Source organism: Ahaetulla prasina, chromosome 10 (genome assembly GCF_028640845.1).
Source record: "Ahaetulla prasina isolate Xishuangbanna chromosome 10, ASM2864084v1, whole genome shotgun sequence".
Lineage (NCBI taxonomy): Eukaryota > Metazoa > Chordata > Lepidosauria > Squamata > Colubridae > Ahaetulla > Ahaetulla prasina.
In genome coordinates, this window is record NC_080548.1 from 24,303,117 (window position 1) to 24,321,341 (window position 18,225).

The 18,225-nt window shown below is 44.3% G+C and overlaps 1 protein-coding gene across 6 annotated transcripts in view; it reads right to left on the minus strand.

The window, feature by feature from the left end:
* Positions 1 to 1,784: 1,784 nt before the first annotated feature.
* The window catches only part of MAG (myelin associated glycoprotein), a 40,103-nt gene continuing 23,662 nt past the window's right edge, over positions 1,785 to 18,225 (minus strand). For 3 of the 6 annotated variants that reach the window (XM_058195813.1, XM_058195812.1, XM_058195815.1), the window contains exons 5-10: positions 14,981 to 15,238; positions 12,496 to 12,756; positions 10,546 to 10,833; positions 8,389 to 8,485; positions 7,305 to 7,401; positions 1,785 to 3,106 (exon numbers count right to left, since the gene is read on the minus strand). In XM_058195813.1, coding sequence (XP_058051796.1) covers positions 2,960 to 3,106; positions 7,305 to 7,401; positions 8,389 to 8,485; positions 10,546 to 10,833; positions 12,496 to 12,756; positions 14,981 to 15,238 — 1,148 coding nt within the window. In that variant the 3' untranslated portion in view covers positions 1,785 to 2,959. Of the gene's footprint in view, positions 3,329 to 5,787; positions 5,830 to 7,304; positions 7,402 to 8,388; positions 8,486 to 10,545; positions 10,834 to 12,495; positions 12,757 to 14,980; positions 15,239 to 18,225 lie in introns of all 6 variants that reach the window. The other 3 variants (XM_058195818.1, XM_058195817.1, XM_058195816.1) reach the window with 3 other exon arrangements.

An 18,225-nucleotide genomic window follows, 5' to 3' on the forward strand; every position in this document is an offset into this window, starting at 1 on the left:
AATATCTCACGAATAGAATCCTACCCCTTGTTTGAAATAAGGACCATTCTGTTCAATGAGACTTATTCTTAATTGTTGCTCCCAAGCTGCATTTGAAGTATAGTTACAAGGACAGTGATGAGGAGGTTATTACTCTCCAAAATATTATAGAACATCAACTCCCATCATTTCTGAACACTGGCTGTAGCAACGGTGGCTGATGGGTATAATCTAACTATGTGGAGTGTTACAGCTTTACTCATGTTTGATCTAATGTGTAACTTTCACTAGTTCAGCTAAATGGATCCTTGTCAAAACAGCCAGATCTTTAGGTCATGTGATTAGATTCCAACTTTTTATCTCTACAACCCTAGCTTCTAACGAAAGCATTTTTTTAAAAGGTGCTTTTTCAATAAACAGAACCATGCTTTTGCCTGAAATGTTAGGTATTAATCCTGTTAGGAGATTGGAATTAGTTTGCCAGCTGAGAATTACAGCTTTTCTTCACAAACACCGATCGGAACGCCATCTCATTAAATCAGTGATGGGAATTCCTTCCCAGCTGGGTTTCAACTTTGACAACTTTTTAAAACAATGATTCAACTGTTGCTTAATCAGCAAAATACAGTATCTTTTTCTGTACAGTACAAAAACACAGGATATGTTGTGTGTTGGAACCCAAGGGGATTTGGGAGGAGCCTTGATTTAAAAACTAAACCGAAGGTGGAATTTGATTCTGTAAACATTACTCCAACGCAACAATAGACCTGGAGACTTTCCAAGCAGTAAAAACTTTTCCTGAGATTATTTTTAAAACCATGAAAAGCTTCAGACGCTTGAAATCCTAGTTGTTTTGTCCAATGTGCAGAAAGGAATGAAGAAATTAAAAGGAATAATGGTTACTAGATTCTTTTCATCTTCTGGCTGATAACAGTCTCTTATTTCTCCAAAAATATCACTGACAACGATACTTTTATAATGGACTACCAAAATGTTCACCATTTTGAAGTTTTGAATGATCCTGAAGCTTTTCTTACATAAAAGCTTTAGAGAACTTAACATATTCATGCCTGTAACATGTAACAGTCATCATTTGGATGGCTGTTAACCCAAACACTTTCCTTATTTAGTTTTTGGCGAAAGCGCCAAGGGAGCTTTTTAACTTTTCCATTTCTCCTTATCCCAAGTGGACATCAAATCAATAGTGGCCATAACATCATGGAGTTAGAAGAGGCCATTTAAACCACGGGTCTCCAACCTTGGCAACTTTAAGACTTGTGGACTTCAGCTCCCAGAATTCTGGGAGTTGACATCCACAAGTCGTAAAGTTGCCAAGGTTGGAGACCTCTGGTTTAAACCATCAAGTTCAACCTCTTGCTCAATGCAGGTTTTCAAATTAAATCCTCCCCCAAAATGATGGTTATCTCGCCCCAGCTTGAACTCATTCAAGTGAAGAGAAGTCCCACCATTTTTGCAGATAAAACTGCTTTATGATTGGAAAACTTTACTATATGACCAGGAGGATGAGCGATCAAGGTTTTCAATATAATCATAGCAGGTCTTCAGCAAATAATGAAGGATCCAAGATATTTCTTCTATAATCTTCCAGTGTCGTCAGAATCAAAATGGGGGTTCTTGTTGGGTTTAAACCATCAAAGATTCTGTTTTCCTGAGGTTGAACAAGCAGAGGAAAGAGAAGATCTTTTGCCCAACAAATTTACTTAATTGGAAAGGGCACTTTTTCCTCAAAAGGCAAAGCCACGGACAGAATTGAGTGGATGCTACAGAATACAATATCCAGTTGCTCAGCAAAACACACAGCACTTTCATTAGTCATGCTAACAACAACAGGTATGTATCACTGGGCACTTATTACGGGGTGCGGAAGGATGATGAAACAGAACATATATTCTAAAAAACAGAAGTTAGTCCTCTACTTAATAGATATACATAATGTAAAATTGGATCTAAGCATATCTGGTAAAAATGGCTTGACCGAGAAGGTAATTTCCATGCTAGCAATTCATAGCGTCTTCTAGAGTCACTCAACCATGGCTATGTCAAAAGGAGAGTAGCTGGGCAGGCTTTATATTTCTTCAACCATAGCCGGTAGGTGCACTGAAGATGCTAGAATTTACTAGGTGATATTTTCAGTCATCTCATTGTTTCTTTTTAACCTGAAATCTATGATGCTGGAATCGGAACAGGGTGGTAAAATGTCCAGTCTTATACATGTAGAAATAATTGATGTGCCTAAAGCATTCCCTGCTTTTTTTATTTTGTTAAAAGACAAGAGATGTAGAGTTATTGAGGCACATGAGCTAGAATTTGATTTCTTCCCCCCCGCCCAGCTTGAATCTGGAATGTGAAGTGAACGTTGGACAGATAGAGAGACGACTCTACTGCTTATGTTCATCAGCCTTGATAAGAAGGATCAAAACTCTTGGGCCTCGTAGTGAAAACCAATCCATTCAACTTCTCCTAGAAATACAACCTCTTTCATGGGACCCTGTCAGATAGAGGGGATACCTATTAGATCACAGCTATTCTGGATTGGTCAATTTTATCCTTACGATGATGATCTGGAATCGTATTCTGCTTGGATCGTTTGCTAGCGAATTAGACTAGGTATCCAAGCTTTAGGAATTTACCACAACAGAAGCAGAAAGAGCTGCCCTCTTATCATTCTGTAACTAACTTGTTGGCTGGCCAAGGGTTTTTACTTGTGGGGGGGTTACTTTGAGTGCGTGAGAGAAAAGGGGAGCCCTAATCTGTGTTAGTGTGACCTTCAGGATGTACTCTCCAGGACATGAAAACCCACCCCGTATTTTGGAGCGCGAACATCAGAATATCAAAAACAGTGGATAGTTTGGAGTCCCCTGAGAAATGATGGATGGCCAGCCTAGGGATGGTGACGGCTCGGGGTTTCGTTCAACTACTATAGTTCCAGTCGGAAGAAAGGCCTTGGTGAGAGGAGGCCTCACTTGACTCGGATTTCAGCATATTCAGCCAACTCCTCCGTCAGGGTATAGCTGTCCTTGGTGGACAATTTGGTGAAGTCTATGTTGGCATAATCAATCCCCAGGTCCTCACGCTTGTTCAACAGCCGTTTGTCACAGCGCCCATACTGGAGGAGGAGGTGAGCAAACAAACAAGATCAGGTTATTGCTTCCGCCAACTCACTCTCTGAGTTACACCATTTGGTTTTATTCCCGTAGAATCAAAGGAGGCTTCCAGATATTGCTGAGGACACTCTCAGTAGTCCTGGCCATCAGGATCAATGCTAAGGGATGTTAGGAGGTGTAGTTCAGCAACATCTGAGGCGGGGAGACAAGTTGCTCTGCAAGACCTGAGGTGGTAGAAATAAGGGACAGGAATGCTATGTATACAGACCACAAATGGCAAGCGTCCACTTACATGCAAACATTTCACCAAGATCCACTGATAATGACGCAACGTAATTTCACCGGGAAGGTTACGATGACAAGACACCACGGAAACCGGACAGAACTATCTTCTCGGGTTTTTCAGAAATACCTTGAGTATTTCAGATATTCAGACACAAGACAAAATATTTGACACAAACATATTGTCACACAGTGCATCTCAATAGCTGCTTTTGGAACTGTGTATGCTATGCACCGTATAAGGACTGTGCTGTAGTTTTCACTCAGGTCCTCCAAAAAGGCGGGAAAATACTTAAAGCTGATTGGTTAACCCAGGGGTCTGCAAACTTGGCTCTTTTAAGACTTGTGGACTTCAACTCAGCAAAGCTGGCTGAGGAATTCTGGGAGTTGAAGTCCACAAGTCTTAAAAGAGCCAAGTTTGCAGACCCCTGGGTTAAACCGTCTGGCAGCCCTCTATAAAAGAGGACACAGCCGGCCTAGCACTCTAGGGTTGTACTAGTCTACTAATAAAGAGCTGTTGTTACTGAAGGAGCTGTGTCCTGTCTCTTCCATCATCGGATCTAACACTGTACAGACGTTAACAACTGTTAACGCAAGACAGGCCATGTCAAAGAGGGTGATTTTTTTCCCCCAAATCGGAAATTCTCTTAGCCAAGATAGAATTCATTTTTCAAATTACAGACATGGAAAATGCATGCAAAAAAATTAAAATCCAATTGAAGTGCTATTCACTGCAAAGATCCTGTTTGTGCAGCGGAACAATACGACCAGCAAAATAGCTGGGTTAAGGCTTTAACAGATTTAACACGTCTATTTTCCCCTGAAAAACATCTCCCTCTCAAAAAGTGAAAAAAGCAGAGCAGGAAAAAAAAAATCTGGCTGTGCCTTCTTCAGAGATGTTACTACCATATGCCTGGCCGTTTTTTTTTTTTTAACTAAAAATAATAATCTGACAAAAAAGATGTGGCCTCCGGTGGCAAAAAAATAAAAATAAAAATTAAGTTAGTCAGCCTTACTGTGGCAGAACCTTTTTTTTTTTTTTCTAAACACCCAAAATGAAAGCTACGGACCAGTTTTCGTGGAAGTGGCTCTACTCTGCTTCAATCTCGAGAGCAAAGATGAAGGAGAAATTTAAAAAAAAAAACAATCAATAGAAGAATTGTGACGAGGGGGAAAAAATCAGTTTCTTTTCCACAGGTTTTTTTGTTTTTGTTTACATTTATATCCCGCCCTTCTCCGAAGACTCAGGGCGGCTTACAGTGTGTAAGGCAATAGTCTCATTCTATTTGTATATTTACAAAGTCAACTTATTGCCCCCCCAACAATCTGGGTCCTCATTTTACCTACCTTATAAAGGATGGAAGGCTGAGTCAACCTTGGACCTGGTGGGGCTTGAACCTGCAGTAATTGCAGGCAGCTGTGTTTAATAACAGGCTTCTTACAGCCTGAGCCACACCACGGCCCCCACGGTTGCGATTCTTCCTCTGAATTTTCTTATTCGTTTCTCTCTAGGCTTTGCTTCTAACCCAGATTTTAAAAACGAGCTTGTTATATACTGTATTTCGGTATGTTCTCAGCTTCCTGAAGTTTTTTTTTTTTTTGAAGGTAACATCTCCTTAGCATCCACCTTGAACTCCTAGTGACTTCATGGAAGTGTCCATTCAGTTTCCTTGTCACCGGGCCAGAAATGGTTTCTCTGTTTCTTCGTCTGAGGTGTTTTTCAACTCTCTAATCAAGCCTACAGTCCTGGAGTTCCCTGGAGATGTCCTTCCAAGCAGGGCTGGGCTTCAAATTCTTCAGCAATGGGTTCGCTGCCCCATTGCTGGGTGGGTGTGGCCATGGTGGGCATGGCCTAGCTGGCCATCTGCACTATGGTGGGGGACGATGAAGTTTTTCACCCCCCCAGGCTCCGAAGGCTTTCCTTGAGTCTCCGGGAGGGCGAAAACTGCTTCTCCTGGGGTCCAGAGGCCCTCTGGAGGCTGGAAACAGGCCCGTTTCCAGACTTCTGGAACTTCTGGGAGGCCCATTTTTTGCCCTCCCAGAACATCCACGCGGCCCCTGCACTTATCTGGAATGATGAACGGGCCGCGTGGAGACTCCTGGAAGAGGCGGGGAAGGTCGGGCGTGGCCAGACGGTGGCATTTGGGGGCTCACCGAACATCGCGATCCTTGGCTAGAGGATCGCCCGAACCCTGCCAAACCCGCAGGAGCCCACTCCTGCTTCCAAGTTCATAACCCAGCCCAAGCTTGCTTTGCTTCTTAACCCCAGACAAGACATTTAGATTCCAGCTACAAAGGGACATGCAAGCCCATAAAAACATGCATGTTCATTCCTGGGGAAGGAGGAGGGGGCAATGAGTGGATGACAATGTTACACATGGACAGGGAAGTCCATACTTACTTGGCCAGGTCAGTGACTTTCCAGGGAGCAGATCTCTTTAGACTATTAGAAAAGGAAGAGTAGTCACTAATGACTCAAAGGGAGAAAGGACAGCCTGGGCAAACTCAACCCTGCCATGTAGTGAATTTGGGGCACCATAAAGTATAGCTTAAGTCAGGGAGAGAGATTGGAACCGTGGGATGTTTGCGAAATAGGTCATGGCCATGACAGAGTGATGTAGAGCAGAATGTCCACCTGAGCTTCTTTTCATGCCTTGTTCTGTCAAGGTCATATTTGGGTGAGGGGGCGGTATCTGCTCTTGCTTTTTTTTCCTCTGCTGAAATCGATAGGCCAGCAAACCCCAAGTAAGGAAACCATTCTTAGGGCTGATTAGTTATGCTACCGGGAAGAATGAAGCAGCACGGTGGCTCGAGTGGTTGGAACCCTGGGCAGGAGATTAGCAAGCCCGCGTTCGAGACCAGAGACCTGCCGTGAGGTGGGGTTGAGCCCCCGTCCTTCACTCCAGCTCCTGCTGGGAACAAGAAAAGAGCCCAAATGGGGCATTCCCAGGATAATGGTGATGATATCACCAGCTAATCCTTTCAACAGTGCTTCTGACTTGAGTACAAAAAACAACAACAAAAAAAAACCAGGAAGAGAGTGTGTCCCCTCTCTGACCATATCCAAAACAAACTATCCTTTGGAAGGGCACTTCTCATGGATGGTCTAAGGCAGGGGTGTCAAACTTGATTTCATTCAGGGCCACATCAGGATTGTGTTTGACCTTGGAGGGCCAGGGTGGACCTGGCCAGGGTGAGTCACTCGTCTCAGGTGCCTATGGTGGCCTGAGTGCTCTGTCAGTGAAAATGGGCTGCCACGGCCTCCTGCAACTCCTTTCTCTGCCAGTGAAAATGGAGTTTGGGAGTTCCGCGTGCAACAGAGGGTTGCACTGGCAGAGGGTTGCAGGAGGCTGTGGCAGCCGAAAACAGAGCTCGGGAGCCTGTTTTTGCTGGCAGAAGCACTGTGGGCTGGTCCTTTGCTGTTTCCAGGGCAGCCCCACAGGCCAGATCTAAGTACCCCACGGGCTAGATCCAGTCCCTGAGCCTTGATTTTGACACCCCTGGTCTAAAGGCAATTGCCTGTACTGCCCCAAAAAAGGCCTAAAGGGGAAACCATCCATCCGGCTCCTAAAGAAGCTTTCCGGTTTCCCTTGTTCTAAAACAGGGGTCACCAACCTTGGCGACTTTTAAGATGTGTGGACTTCAACTCCCAGAATTCCTCAGCCAGCTGGCTGAGGAATTCTGGGAGTTGAAGTCCACATGTCTTAAAGTCGTCAAGGTTGGAGACCTCTGTTCTAAAATATTGAGCTGAGAAGACTATAAGAAGTTGGGAATCAGTTCAGCTCATAGGCAGAAGCAACTTACAGCCAGGCAGCAAAAGAGAGGCAGAGGAGAGGTTGTGCGAAAGAGATTGTGTGTATTGCAGGGAGGGGACCACCGACACAGGCCTACCAAAAGCAACTTTACAGTTATTGATACCTCTGATTTATCCAGATTGCCTGGAGTCCTGTAGTCTCCGCTGTAGACAACAGGAGGGTTTTCTGTTTGCCCAAAGCCGGGATTTTCATTGTTTTTTCTAGGGAAATGGAGATAATTACAGTAACAATATTAACTGCCTTAATGAGACTTAGAACTAAGACTTAGTAAGACTTAGAACAACATCAACACAGGTAGTCCTCAATTTATGACTGGTTGCTTAGTGATTGTTTGAAGATACCCTGAAATGTACCCTGAAAATGGGACTTACAATTCAGATTCACAGTTTTATTAGGCTAATGTGAATTCCTAGCATTCACATCCAGCAAAGTCCCAGCAAACAGTCTTTCAAGGGTGAATTGCAACCACAGACCTTATCAGTCCTTGGATAGTTGCCAGGCCTATAGCTTCCAGGTGCAACGCTGCACAAGGAAATACTTGGCAAGGAGTCTCTGTGAGTCACGAACTCAGATAAGCAAATCTTCACACTAATAAAACAAACTGTCTCCTGCAGATACCACTCCCCTTTTGCTCCTATTTATTCCCTATGGGAGGGGCCGTTCAGCATCCCATTGTGCCTTTACTCCCGAGTTAACCTCTGCTCCTTAATTGTTCCCGTCTCCTGATGGCTCTGCGCATGTGCACATCGGGAACAGGCTCCAGCTGTTCTTCAACCCCACTTAACTCCAACTCCGAAGGTAGCTGATAACTGTCGGATGGCCCTGGCCCCATCTCTGCCTCTGATGCAGAGCCCTCATCAGAGCCTTCCCCAGACTCCAGGCCTGGCCTGTGTTCCTCCCCAACCTCCTCACTGTCCGAATCTGCCACCAGTTCTACTGGCCGCTGGCGGGCCACAACACCAAGGTGGAGAAACGCTGACTTAGTGCAAAGCTGAGCAATGATGGGTGTGTGTATACAGTGGATTTCAACTCTTCCCTCCCTCTTGATTTAGTGTGCTCACAAATCCTGGTTGGTGATCCACTACACTGGAAACCCTGCTGTGCGTTTCTACGTCAAAGTCATAAGAAAAACCATGTTCAGTTGCGTGTAAACCAAAGGAAGTTGGGCTTGGATTTCCAAAACTTACTTTTTTCTGGCCTGGCTGACATAGCACACCACAGCTATGAGTATTGCAAAGGCCACCACAGCTCCCACCGGTCCAACTTTTGCCCACATCAGACTGTCTGGAAGAAAGGAAGACACGGGTCAACAGACAGGTTTAAAAGCGAATGCAAAGAGAAACCATGTAAACAGACAAGATGGTGGTGAAACATAAGCCTGGAATATGGGAACAATCGTTGGTTCATACATGGCACCAACACAAGTTCGTTTTAATGGGGGTTGTTAAGTAAACGGCAGCTGGATTTGCAGGGCATGTTAAATAGATCTCACTGTTGCCAAAAAAACAACAACAACAAGAGATCAATGGAAACCAAAGAGAAGAGCTCCGGAAGTGGGAATTAGAAGAGGATCAAATGCTTGCTTAATGACTAGTTGTTTAACAACTGTTTAAAGCTATGGCAGAAAAGGCTACTTATAGCAATAGCAATAGCACTTAGACTTATATACTGTTTTACAGTGCTTTACAAGAGTCAGCCTCTTGCCCCCAACAATCTGGGTCCTTATTTTACCGACCTCGGAAGGACGGAAGGCTGAGTCAACCTTGAGCCTGTGAGGATCGAACTCTTGGCAATGGGCAGAGTTAGCCTGCAATGTTGCATTCTCACCACTGCACCACAAGAGCTATTTATAAGATTAAAAGGAGGCAAAAGAGGGAGAGGAGGAGGGTGGGGAGAGCAATAGCACTTAGACTTATATACCGCTTTACAGTGCTTTACAGCCCTCCCTAAGTGGTTTAGAGAGTCAGCCTCTTGCCCCCAACAATCTGGGTCCTCATTTTACCCACCTCAGAAGGATGGAAGGCTGAGTCAACCTTGAGCCTGTGAGAATGGAACTGCCTAATTGCAAGCAGCTGGCAGTCAGCAGAAGTAGCCTGCAGTACTGCATGCTGACCATTGGAACACCACAGCTCATTATGATTCATCCTTGAAGCTGCACCCCTCCCTAGGGTCACATGATCACGTTTTGGTGCTTGGCAACAACTAGCTTGCATTTTTGTCCGGTTGCAGTGTCCTGTAGTCACGTGACTGTGATCTACAACTTTTTGCAGTTTTCCATGCCTCCTGTCTGTCCCACTCTGCTAATTTATACTGTCAACAGTTTCTTTATTCAATGCGGTATAATAAAAAACATTTTTTGCTTGCAATTTAATGGTGGTAGTTTAGGTTCTCCTCTTTGGAATCGGAGATAACCAAGTTTGATCTCTCACTTATATGTGACACCCAGCTGATATTTGAAAACTTCTAACACATAATCTTTTGATTGTTTATTTTCCAGGCTAAAGTTGGCCAATTTGTTCAACTTCTTTTTAATGCTTTGCCTTCTAAAACTATTAATTAAAATTCCTGTCCAGAGTGAGACAGTAAGATATGCAAAAGCTGTGGTCCTTTGTAGTAGTCATTGCCTTCTCACTTGAAGAAGGCCATTGAATAGGAAAGAGCACCACCAAGGAAGAGACCCAACAAGATCAGGGGGCTGCTAGCTTTGCAGTGGGCCAATAGTTGATGCGTCAGCCTTCTCAGACAAGCCCTGGAGAGGCTGTCATGGAGGGAGTCGAATCAGATGAGGAGGTTGCATGGCAGTCAGGACCAACATCAAGGTAATCTGAGAGCCCCGAGGGGGAAGAAGGAATGGAGCTGTCAGAGATAGATACAGAGGCAGAGCCTGGGCCATCTGTCAGCCCTTAGATGGAGACTCAACAGCCCCCAGGTCTGGAGGTGACTGATGAGAAAGAAGAGAACAGCTGGGTCCAGTGCCTGATGTGTGGATGCGCAGAAGGCAGAGGAGAGGAGAACAGTGGAAATCTATGGGCCGGTCCTTGGGACAGAAGAGCTATCACTGCTAGTGAAGCCCCATCCTAGCTCTGGGGATAAAAGACAGGGGGTAGAGATGAAAAAGTGTGGCAGACAACTATTCATCTCCCTGCTGGACAGACTTGCTGAGAGAGAGAGAGAGAGAGAGTTTTTGCCAGGGTTGCTGGTGCTCCTAATAAAGGGAACATTTAGTTAACTACAGAGGGTTTGTTGTGTTTGGGAGCCGGGTCAGAACAGAGTGCTATGGCCCAATAGACTGAGGAAGAGGACCAGAGGGATCAGTGGTGATGTTTGCCTGCAGGGACTCTCACTGGAGTGATGGAATTGGAGCTGCTGGTTCTTGGTGCCGTAGAGATTCCTGGCAGAGCAGACTATGTAGAGCTGAGAGTCAACCTCCCTCTGAACAGTCAGGATGCTGGTGACAACGTAGCCCGTTTTCTGGGAGTATACAAACTCCCGGTCAGTCTCATTGACCGTCACATTGCGGGTGGGCAACTCAAAGGTGATCATAGCTTCTGGGTTTGCTTTGGCCGCACAGATGCATTTCACTGTATCCCGAGCGGCTGTGCACTTGGAGTCTGGAAGAATACGCGGAGCAACTGTGGAGAAAAATAAAAAAGAGGTTGAAATGCAGTCCTGGATGAACTAATAGCAATAGCACTTATATACCACTTCCTAGTGCTTTTACAGCTTTCTCTAAGTGTTTTACAAATGTCAGCATATTGCCCACAACAAACTGGGTCCACATTTTACCAACTTCAGAAGGATGCAAAGCTGACTCAGTTGGTCAGGATCGAACTCCTGGCAGTGAGCAGAGTTAGCCTACAATACTGCGTTCTAACCACTGCGCCACCATGGCTCTAATAGCTTTCTTGGATTGTAGCTCTCTATGGAAGCTCCCCCATTTATGCAAAGGCATATGACAGAGCAGTGGATTGGTCCACACTCTTGAGATGTATACTTCCAACAAATACATCAGGGAAAAGAAAATATCGTATTTGTTGGAGTATACGACGCACCGCAGTATAAGATGCACCTTAGTTTTTGGGGAGGAAAATAGGGGAAAAAAATCTGCCTACCAGGTATTCATCTGGCTAGTGTCCTTAATCTGGTCAGCTTCAGCACATTAGTTTGCTGGTTTTTATCCCCTGCTTGGGGATAAAAAACAGCTTCTAAAGCACAGCTGATTGTTGGAGAGAGAAGCAATGAAAAAAGCAGGCAAAGCATGGTGATCGCTTCACTCCCTAGTGCCTCGTTAGGGCTGAAAAAAACTTCACAGCTGAAAGTCGGAGGGTGCAGGCAAAGCCGGAAGATTGCTTCACTGAAAAAAAAGCTTAGCATGGAGATCACTTGCTAGCGCCTCATTAGAGCTGAAAAAAAGCTTCGAAAAAGCTACATTCAGAGTATAAGATGCACGCAAATTTTCAGCCTCTTTTAGGAGGGGAAAAGGTGTGTCTTTTTTTTTTCTTCAGTCTCTTCTTTTTTTATTGAAAAAGTTTTAAAAAAACAAAGACATTTCCTTTTCCCCCTCCTCCCAGAAACCCCTTTCCCCTCCTTCCCCCGGCTTCCCGGGTCAATCACAAGGTATTGTTATACATAAACCAAACATAGAATAAAATTTTCCCTTCCAATCCAAATAACCTCATCCAAAGCTTTTCATCTCCCAACCCCCTCCCCATTACATAAAATAACGTCCTAATTATTCAAAGGCAATCTGATATTTCTTAATCTGATATCTGTTTTGTAGATAAACAATCCATTTTTTCCATTCAATTAAATATCTTTCCTGCGTATTGTCTTTTAAAAAAGCTGAGATTTTAGCCATCTCAGCCAAATTAATGACTTTCAGTATCCATTCTTCTATTGTAGGTACCTCTTCTTTCTTCCAGTATTGTCCAATCAACAGTCTTGCTGCTGTTATTAAATTCAGAATCAGTTTAGTCTCAATCCCTGTACAATCCGTTATAATTCCCAAAAGGAGAAAAGGTGTGTCTTATACTCCAAAAATACGTTAAATGGGGAGAGGCATAGCTCCAGGTCTACAATAATATAGAGGAGGAATTAGCTAGTTCCTCCCCTCCAGCATCATCCAAATTTACTGCCAACAGTTCCCCAAAGCTTTGAGAACGGATCTTTCCTGAAAATGCCAGAGTTCATAGCTGAGCCCTTCTGCATTCAAAGCACGTGATCTACCAGCACACTACCCAATCCCAAAACGTGCTTGAGATCCTCTTTACAATTAAAAAAAAGGGGGGGCTTACATTCAACGGTGAGATTGAAAGCAGTGCTGCTCTGGCCAAACTGGTTCTCTGCTGTGCACCAGTATTCACCGTCATCTTCGTGCGACACGGATTCAAACTCTAGCTCCACCTGGCTTTGGTAGACCCCCATGGCTAATGGCTTCTTGTCCTTGAAGATGGTGATCGTTGGCTCGGGGCTGCTCTGGGAGCTGCAGAAGATAGTGACAGGCTCTCCTTCAAGGGCCACCGTTGATCCATTGACTACTGGTTTCCAAGGAGCATCTGCACAAGGAGACAAAGTCAGGAAGAACGTTCATTTTTTGAAAAACTGAAACTTGTTGCAAATGGTCACCTGAGCGAAGAGCAGATTCCTCATCCCAGAATGGTTTCAAGTGATGCTCTTTCAAAGATTTAGCAATGCTGAAACTTGACTTGCATCAAGTTATTCTTCCTTCAAACGTAGCCATTTGGTACTATCCAAATTAGTACTATTTTGGTACTAATTTGGTACTATCCATACAGTACCAATATAGCTACTGTATGGATAGCCAATGGTTTGTGGCTAACATGTGGCCCCCAGAAAAAAAAAATCTGTTTAAATTCTGTTTCTCATGCTTTTGCCATGTTGTGTCTCGTCCGATCTCACCACAGCCGGGGCCTTCTTATCTGCTTCCGAACACGGAGGAATGTCCTAGTATGCCTCCCGGCCCCAGCCCTGGCTCCATGCCCAGACAGGCTGAAGAGGAGGAAGTATCTCCAGCCCCCAGCTCTGGCTCCATGCCCAGACAAACGGAGCAACTAGACCCCTCCCCCTCCTCCACAGCATGTGAGCCTGAGGGAGGTCAATTACCAACAGCTGCAGACTGGAGTGACCCTCGCGTCAGAAGACTTGATAGGCGGAGGCAACAGAAGGAAGGGAGGGGCAGGCCTGGATAAGTGCTGAGTCATGGAGCCACACCCCATGGCCTATATAAAGGACCTGCTTTCTGGCATTCTCTGAGTCAGGCAAAGTCTAAACATATCTTGCTGAAGTCACTTTCTGGTCTCCTGCCTGCCCTGAGGACTTTGCTAGGACTTTGGCAGAGCTGCAGAGGCACACCTGATTCGGATTTCCCTGACCCGGCCGTCAGCGGAGGAGTGGGACACGACATACTATTAGTTAATGGTTGAAGGCACTTTCCTGTGATTCCTGCCCTTCCCAGAGTTTTTAAGTATGATCGCTGGTCAGTTTCAACATATTTTGTAGAGATAAAGAAATTAAAACAGTAGTAGCATGGAAACATCCATAGCAGTGATGGGTTTCAAATTTTTTTACTACCAGTTCTGTGGGTGTGGCTTGGTGCGCTTGGCATGGCTTGGTGGGCGTGGCAGGGGAAGGATACTGCAAAATCCCCATTTCCTCCTGATCAGCTGGGACTCGGGAGGCAGAGAATAGATGGGGGCAGGGGCCCCTCATAATTTTTACTCTTGGTTCTCTGAACTACTCAACATTTCTGCTACCGGTTCTCCAGAAGAGGTCAGAACCTGCTGAAACCCACCTCTGAACCATAGTACATGTGGGTGTAATTCTCTAATTCAGTGCTTCTCAACTTTGGCAGCATGCTGGCAGGAGAATTCTGGGAGACAAAAGTCCACCCATCCTCTCATGTTTATGGTTGAGAAATTCTGCTGTCATTACAAAGACGCACACACACACACACACACACACACACACACACACACACAAATACTCGTGCTATGCTTTTGATAAGCCTAATGCATCTTTTTACTTTTTAAAAAGGACAATTTATAAGGAGCTTAGAAAAATCCAATTCTGTATACTCCAGGGTCGAGAACACAGCTTTTTCCTTACATTTTTATTTTTTACATTTCAAAATGTATCCAACAACTCTGGCAGCGAACATAACCCTGGAACCCCTTAACGTGACTCAAGGTTTCTACAGACTTTAAAGGATGTTGTAGAAACCCAGGTGTGGGCTGCTGGGGGTTCGGGAGAACCTCTAGCTAAAATTCTGTGCAGCTCGGAGGACCCTCAAATCCCACTCCTGGCTGATTCCACCCACTCTGCATCGCTCCTCCCAGGAGTCCCCACATGGCCCATTTTGGATGCAGGTAAGTGCAGGGCTTGCGCAGAGGCTCAAGGAGGGGGAAAAACAGGCCTACTGGAAGTTTGGGAAGGCCAGGGCCTCCGGAGCCTGGGGAGGCAGTTTTCTCCCTCCCAGAGGCTCAAGGAAAGCCTCCGGAGCCTAAGGAGGGCAAAAAGCCCCCCCACTGTGGTGCAGGAGGTCGACTAGGCCACACTCACCATGGCCACAACCATCCAGCAACTGGGCAGAGAACCTCTTGCTAAAATTTTTGAACCTCTGTAGGAACTTTGGATAGCCTTAATGGGTTCGAGAGTTGTTGGATACAAGATGAGTGGCAAATACATTTGACAAATAAACAAAATCAATAGGCTTTATCCCAGAATGGGGAATCCATTCCAAAGCCCTAGATTAGCACTCACACAGCACGGACAAGGCAAGGGAGTGGTTGTCTTTGCCGTAAATGTTCTCCGCCACACAAGTGTAGACGCCATCCTGCAGGTGAGTTACATTGTCGAGGTAGAGCGTGAGGTTCCCAGCTAAGTCCTCGTGGAGAATTTCATCTTCTCGGAGCCAGGCAATCATGGCTGTTGGACTGCTGTCCACAATACACATTAAGAACACGTGAGCGCCATGTAGGACTTCCACGGAGGAGTTCACTTGTAGGATACGTGGTGGGTCTGCAAAGGACAGGGAAAGAGATCACCTTTGGGTGCATATCCAGTTTTCTTTCTGCAGCAGATAAAGGTAGTAAGAACAGTATCAGCCAGGTATGGTCAAAAAAATCAGGACGGCAATCACATTAGGGCAATCAGAACATTTTTTGTTGTTGTCTTTTATGGGCATTGCATGACCATCAACATGATTCTCGTAGTGGCACAGTGGTTAGGATGCAGTATTACAGGCTAACTCTGCCCATAGCCTAGAGTTCGATCCTGACCAGCTCAAGGTTGACTCAACCTTCCATTCTTCCAAGGTTGGTAAAATGGGGACCCAGATTGTTGGGGGCACCATGGTGACTCTGTAAACTGCTTAGACAGGGCTATAAAGCACTATAAAGTGGTATATTATAAGTGCTGTTGCTATCTTGACTTTCTTGGTCGTATCCCGCTTAGTACTTTTTCTCTTTTGTTCCCTATGAGAACAACATTAATTTTAATTTCAACCGTAATAACACAAGGGCTATTAATAGACTTAAACTCAATGTAATTCGCTCTAATCTTGATTGTAGGAACTATGACTTCTGCAATAGAGTAGTAAATGTCTGGAAGACTCTACTTGATCCTGTTGTTAGTCTCTCTAATCCCCATACCTTTTACCATAAACTGTCTACCATGGACCTTTCATGTTTCTTAAGAGGTCCCTAAGGGGGCATGCGTAAGCGCATCAGTGTGCCTACCGTCCCTGTCCCACTGTTCCCAATTATATGTGATCATTCTATGTATTTATGGCTATGATTTGCCTATTTATCCTTTCTTTTGTGCCAATTTTTTTTCATGTGTCCATGTCTATATCTATACTGTTACTTGTTTCCTTGTATTGTTGACAAATAAATGAATGAATGAATGAATAAATAAATAAAATTGAAGTTGGAGCTATTTTATTCCATTAAATGAGATTGCCAGGCCCTTAGAAAGGCGGATAGATGTCTGATTAAAGAAAAAAAAATACTTTTCCTTATGTTTGTGTGTAATTTTTCCCTGGCTACCTTAGCTTTTTTGTTTGTATGTGAACTAAAAGCAGATTCAGAATTTAAGAAGGAAGATGACAACGGGTGAGAAGCTGTTATTAGCACGCTGGCTCATTTTTCATTTGAAATCATATATTCCCAGTTAACTCATTTTCTCGTGGAAGAGAAAGTGACATTGATTAGAGATGAAGGAAGTCTCAGGAGAAATGAAATATGCATGTTTGAGGAATGTGACTTGCAAAACAGATCATCTTTGACAATAAAAAAAAGGAAAAAGAATACATTAAAATTAAATCAGGAACCAAAAAAACCCCTCCTGCTTTTCACATGGCTCAGGGGCCAGGAATCCATTACTTACCACATAATTAAGTGCTGAATTAACCGCTAATCCTTCCCGCTCATGCAGAATAGGAAGCAATTTTCTGTGACAGAAGCTTGAGCCATCTAATTAAGATTATGGACTTTTAACATTAGAAGACAGGGTTTCCTTTTACTATAGTTATTTTGTGGAAGACGCCATTGTGGTCCTGATGTTGGGCATTTCCAGGTACTATAGGTAGTCCTTGACTTAGGATCTCACAATCGAGCCCACATTACTGTTTCTAACTGAGTTGTGCCCCATTTTAGGACCTCTCTTCACAGTTGTGAAGTGAATCGCTGCAATTACAGTATTAAGCTAGTAACGTGGTTTTTAGGTAGATCTAGTTTCCCCACTGACTTTGCTTGTCAGGAAGTCACAAAAGGTGATCACATGACCCCAGCACACTGCAACCGTCATAAATACATGCCAGTTGCCAAGCATCTAAATTTTGATCGTGTGACCTTGGGGATGCTTATAAGCGTGAAAAACGATTGTAAGTAGTGATGGTATTCAACCGGTCCTATCCTGTTTGGGCGAACTGGTAGCAGCGGCGAACTGGTAGCAGCGATTCATGTTTATGACCACTGCAGTGTCCCAGAGTCGTGTGCAACCTTCCGATAAGCAAATTCAGTGTGGAAGCAAGATTCACTTAACAACTACGTAACTATCTTAAGAACCGCAGTGATTCCCTTAATGATAGTGGCATGAAAGTTGGGCAAAACTCACTTAACCGATGTCTCACTTAGCAATGGAAATTTGGGGCTCAATTATGGTCTTAAGAAGACCATATGGAAGACTACCTGTACGGTCCCCAGGACAGGCGGGCCCAAGGCAAGGATCCCATGTGACTTGGAAATGTTCTGCTGAATTTTAACAAGTGTCAGTTAATTAAAAACTAAACCTGAGATTGTACCCAGGTGAGGACACGCTGTCTGTGTAACCTATGCATTAACCCAATGCTAAAGAAATCACATTTGGGCTTGGTGCTAGGTGCAAACCAGAAAACTGTTTTTTCAGTCCACCCCATCTGCCACCTGAGGATACCACCACTGTTTTTGTATATGATCCAGAAGAGCAAATATACTCTTTGGTTTGGCTCCGCCCACCCTCCCGGGCATAATCATTTCCTGTTTTTGACAATCTGTGCATGGGTGGAAGGCCCTGCGTGCGTGGCCCTGCGCGCGCACTCACATTTGCGAACCAGTAGCAAAGATAAGTGAATACCACTCCTAGTTGTAAGTCATTTTTTTGACGCCATTTTCACTTTGAACAATGACTTAGCAAATGGTTGTAAGTCAAGGACTATCTGTATAATAATTTATTCAATGCTGAACCATGGTTTTAATTCTGCTTATAGATGGTTGCAGAAAAGCAATACAACAGCAGAATGTGTCATGCTATGGAGGTAATTAAAGAACCTGAGTCCATCAAGTCTTGTTTCAGGAGTCCTCCAAGATTAAAATGACGGGTGTCCACTTGCATGCACTGTGAAACATGTCAAGTATAAAAATATAACAGTTAATATATGTCTATAAAAGTTTTATTGATATCCAAGTTAATATATTTGTGTTTTAATATAAAAAAATACAAATTTTCCAATATTTGAGGGGCTCCTA